Source organism: Rana temporaria, chromosome 8 (genome assembly GCF_905171775.1).
Source record: "Rana temporaria chromosome 8, aRanTem1.1, whole genome shotgun sequence".
Classification (NCBI taxonomy): Eukaryota; Metazoa; Chordata; class Amphibia; order Anura; family Ranidae; genus Rana; species Rana temporaria.
In genome coordinates, this window is record NC_053496.1 from 177,505,795 (window position 1) to 177,510,774 (window position 4,980).

General features: G+C 48.8%; 1 protein-coding gene across 1 annotated transcript; it reads left to right on the forward strand.

Annotated features, from left to right (window-relative positions):
• Window positions 1-202: 202 nt before the first annotated feature.
• LOC120910153 (gastrula zinc finger protein XlCGF8.2DB-like) lies at window positions 203-4,980 on the forward strand. Its single transcript, XM_040322033.1, has 4 exons — window positions 203-237; window positions 352-493; window positions 3,499-3,644; window positions 3,987-4,980. The coding sequence occupies exons 2-4, from the start codon at window positions 430-432 to the stop codon at window positions 4,893-4,895; spliced, it is 1,119 nt and encodes a 372-aa protein (XP_040177967.1). The 5' UTR covers window positions 203-237; window positions 352-429; the 3' UTR covers window positions 4,896-4,980.

A 4,980-nucleotide genomic window follows, 5' to 3' on the forward strand; every position in this document is an offset into this window, starting at 1 on the left:
AATCAGCCGCCCCTCACATCACCGGGTAAGAGGAGACTATTGTAAAGGAGAGAGCAGTACGGAGGGTCCACCTAGATCCCCCATCATCTGATAAACACATAGAAACAATGTATTCAGTCAGTGTGTGTGTTTCCTACAGATGGATCCAGTAATGGGAACCCACCAGAGAGATGTCCCCGTCCTCTGTATTCCCAGGATTTCACACAGGAAGATCACACCATCCCCCACCATCATCAGGTAGGTGGGGCTGAGCAGCTTGAACTCAAAAGAATGCTAAGCTATGAGATGACATTCTTTTAGGTAACTTCTTGTTCCTTTTCATCAGTGCATTTTTTCATCTTTGGGGTTTAGGATGAAGAACTTAAAGATATCAAAGTTGAGGTTAAAGAGGAAGAAGAAGAGAGGTTGGTGAGTGGAGATCAGCAGTCTATGGAGGAGGGGGAGATGATTACGGAATGTAAACAGGAGGAATCTTCTCTACATATAGACACAAGTAAGTAATAAACATTAAATGCTAAAACAATTTACATTTTACCTCAATGAGTATAAAGTACTGTATGTTCCCATGTAATTAGGGTCAGTCTGTGCCAGGGCCGGTACAAGGGGGGGGCCGAGTGGGCGGGTGCCCTGGGCGCTACTATTTACTGGAGGAAGGGGGGCGCATGTGAAGTGCTAGCTGTGTGCTTAAAAACTGTCTGCACACACCAGCCGCTAATACCTACACCTGCAATGATGTGCCGAGTGCGCTCCTGCACCCGGCAGAAACCTAGAACAGACCAGTGCTTCACTTATTGATTCCCCTGTCAGTGGAGAACCCCCCCCCCCGCGCAGGCGCTTGGTATTCCCTACCCAGCGTCACACACTGAGAGGCTGGCCGGAGGCGGGATGGGAACAGTGCGAGGAGGGGTGGTGGACGGCACCCAGGTGACACCATAAAGAAAGCTGGCAGTTGTAGTGGGTGTTGTCAAGCCCCCCCTCTACCCCCATCATTGAAGCTGTGATGGCGGCAGTGTGAGCGGGGGAGAGGCGAGCTACAGGATCTCAGAATATTTCGCCCCCCCTTTCTCCTGTCAGCAGTGCGGGAGGAGAGACAGCGGCTCTCTCATTACTTTCACCGCGCTTCACTTATTGACTCCCCCGTGTTGTTGATCTTCTGGAACTACATGTCCCATGATGCTCCAGACTAGTGGAGCATCATGGGACATGTAGTTCCAGAAGATCAACAACACGGGGGAGTCAATAAGTGAAGCGCGGTGAAAGTAATGAGAGAGCCGCTGTCTCTCCTCCCGCACTGCTGACAGGAGAAAGGGGGGGCGAAATATTCTGAGATCCTGTAGCTCGCCTCTCCCCCGCTCACACTGCCGCCATCACAGCTTCAATGATGGGGGTGGAGGGAGGGGGGCTTGACAGCACCCACTACAACTGCCAGCTTTCTTTATGGTGTCACCTGGGTGCCGTCCACCACCCCTCCTCGCACTGTTCCCATCCGGCCAGCCTCTCAGGAAAGGGACTACACTCTGCTGGGGGAAAAAAAGAGAGAAAGAGATCCCATAGCCCAGAAACAAGCCGGGGGAATGAATGATAGTACTTAACTGCTCCAAAAGACAGAAACAGAAAGAGGAGTGTACCGAGGGACCACCAGAGAGAGCCACACTGCTAACCAGAACCCCCAGAGAGCCACGCTGCTAACCAGCACCACCAGAGAGAGCCACGCTGCTAACCAGAACCACCAGAGAGAGCCACGCTGCTAACCAGCACCACCAGAGAGAGCCACGCTGTTAACCAGCACCACCAGAGAGAGCTACGCTGCTAACCAGACCTACCAGAGAGAGCCACGCTGCTAACCAGCACCACCAGAGAGAGCCACGCTGCTAACCAGCACCACCAGAGAGAGCCACGCTACTAACCAGCACCACCAGAGAGAGCCACGCTGCTAACCAGACCTACCAGAGAGAGCCACGCTGCTAACAAGCGCCACCAGAGAGAGCCACACTGCTAACCAGCACCACCAGAGAGAGCCACACTGCTAACCAGCACCACCAGAGAGAGCCACGCTGCTAACCAGAACCCCCAGAGAGAGCCACACTGCTGACCAGCACCACCAGAGAGAGCCACGCTGCTAACCAGCACCACCAGAGAGAGCCACGCTGCTAACCAGACCTACCAGAGAGAGCCACGCTGCTAACCAGACCTACCAGAGAGAGCCACGCTGCTAACCAGACCTACCAGAGAGAGCCACGCTGCTAACCAGCACCACCAGAGAGAGCCACGCTACTAACCAGACCTACCAGAGAGAGCCACGCTGCTAACCAGCACCACCAGAGAGAGCCACGCTACTAACCAGCACCACCAGAGAGAGCCACGCTGCTAACCAGACCTACCAGAGAGAGCCACGCTGCTAACCAGACCTACCAGAGAGAGCCACGCTGCTAACCAGACCTACCAGAGAGAGCCACACTGCTAACCAGCACCACCAGAGAGAGCCACGCTGCTAACCAGACCTACCAGAGAGAGCCACGCTGCTAACCAGCACCACCAGAGAGAGCCACGCTGCTAACCAGCACCACCAGAGAGAGCCACGCTGAGCCACTACCAGGGTACAGACATGCTACACTACTGCGGAAGTTTCGCTGGGTCTGGTAAGAGGGCCTGTAGGCAATTTTCCTTTACTGATCTTAGGGACTGAGCCATTAGGAACTGCCTAAGCTGCTATCCTCTAGACCTAATACAGCCTCTGCAGGCTAGAGGATAGCAGGTTAAGCAATTGTTGACTGCCACAATGAGCTCCACTGCTGTGCTGCTGGCCCGAAAATATTGTGTGTGTGTGTGGGGGGGGGGGGGGGGGGGGGGCGCAGTTTTCCATGTTCGCCCTGGGCACCAAATTACCTTGTCCCGGCACTGGTCTGTGCTGTCCTTATTCAAAATAAAATGGTCACATCTTTCTGTACAGGAAAGACTGAAAAACCCGAACTGTTGACAGCAAAAACATTGTCGTTGCAACTTCCCTATTGCCTAATGTACTGTACACAATATAAAATAATAATCTCTAGTTCTCACCAAAGGAAGACAATCATATTTACGACACTGCTCAATGTTCCCAACAAATGAGGAGGAGATACTGTCCACCATATGGAAGGTCCATCTCCATTCCTCAATATAATGTCATGTTCCCAACAAATGAGGAGGAGATACTGTACACCATATGAAAGGTCCATCTCCATTCCTCAATATAACGTCATGTTCCCAACAAATGAGGAGGAGATACTGTACACCATATGAAAGGTCCATCTCCGTTTCTTAAAGTAACAATTGCATCAACACACAATAAATGTTACCCAGTGTGATTTGTATACTTTATCTGGTTTGTTTTCATATTTTTCGGTTTTAATTGCCCCAACTTCCATGCCGGGGATCTTATAAATGATTTGGTGATGGACCAACATATATGACTCCTGAATGGAAGGTTATAACATTTCATGGTAAATTGTTTCCCCACAGGAGGACACAATGTCCGGAATTCCTCTGAGGAACATCTCATTGTATCTCCAGATTATAAAGCAGAAGATAATAACATTGTACAATATTCTCCAGGAGGAAATCCCGTTACTCCAAATATACATCCCAGACCTTCCCAATTGGGGGGATCAATGGATCCCTCTAATCCTGAGGAATCTTCTGACGGATCACACACCAAGACTATAGGATCTCACAGTACAGATACTTCAAAAGATCCGTCTATTCCCGAGGAATCTTCTTTAAGCCATGAAGGAGTTCCCACAGAAGAGAGTTCATTGTCTGGTTCAGAGTGTGGGAAACTTTTTAGTGAAAACAGAGAACTTCTTAGACACCAGAAAAGCCACAGAGGTGGCCTTCTCTATACATGTTCAGAGTGCGGGAAATGTTTTAATCACAAAAGTCACTTTGTTACCCACCAGAGAATTCACACAGGTGGGCAACCCTATTCATGTTCAGAGTGTGGAAAATGTTTCACTAGGAAAGATTCACTTGTAGTACACCAAAGGAGACACACGAATGAGTGCCCTTATTCATGTTCGGAATGTGGAAAATGTTTTGATGGTAAATGTAAACTGGTTGAGCACCAGAGGATTCACACGGGTGAGCATCCTTATTTATGTTCAGAGTGCGGAAAAACGTTCACTATGAAGGGAAACCTTGTTAAACACCAGAGAATTCACACAGGTGAGCGTCCCTTTTCATGTTCAGAGTGTGGGAAATCTTTCACTCATCGAGAAGTCCTTGTTAGACACCAGAGAATTCACAAGGGTGAGCGTCCTTATTCATGTTCAGAGTGCGGAAAGTCATTCACACAGAATGGACACTTAGTTATACACCAGAGAATTCATACAGGTGAATGTCCCTATTTATGTTCAGAGTGTGGGAAATGTTTTACTAGGAAAGGTTTACTTGTAATACACCAAAGGACACACACGAATGAGCACCCTTATTCATGTTTAGAGTGCGGGAAATATTTTGGTCATAAATTTCAACTTGTTGAGCACCACAGGATTCACACAGGTGAGCATCCCTATTCATGTTCAGAGTGTGGGAAATGTTTCACTAATCAAGGAGTCCTTGTTAGACACCAGAGAATTCACAAGGGTGAGCGTCCTTATTCATGTTCAGAGTGCGGAAAGTCATTCACACAGAACGGACACTTAGTTATACACCAGAGAATTCACAAGGGTGAGCGTCCTTATTCATGTTCAGAGTGCGGAAAGTCATTCACACAAAACGGACACTTAGTTATACACCAGAGAATTCACACAGGTGAGCGTCCTTATTCATGTTCAGAGTGCGGAAAAGGTTTTGCTTGTAAATATAAACTTGCTGAGCACCAGAGGATTCACACGGGTGAGCATCCCTATTCCTGTTAAGAGTGCAGGAATACTTTCACTCATTAACCGCTTAACGACCGCTGTATGTATATGTACCTCCACAGAATGGCACGTACAGGCATAT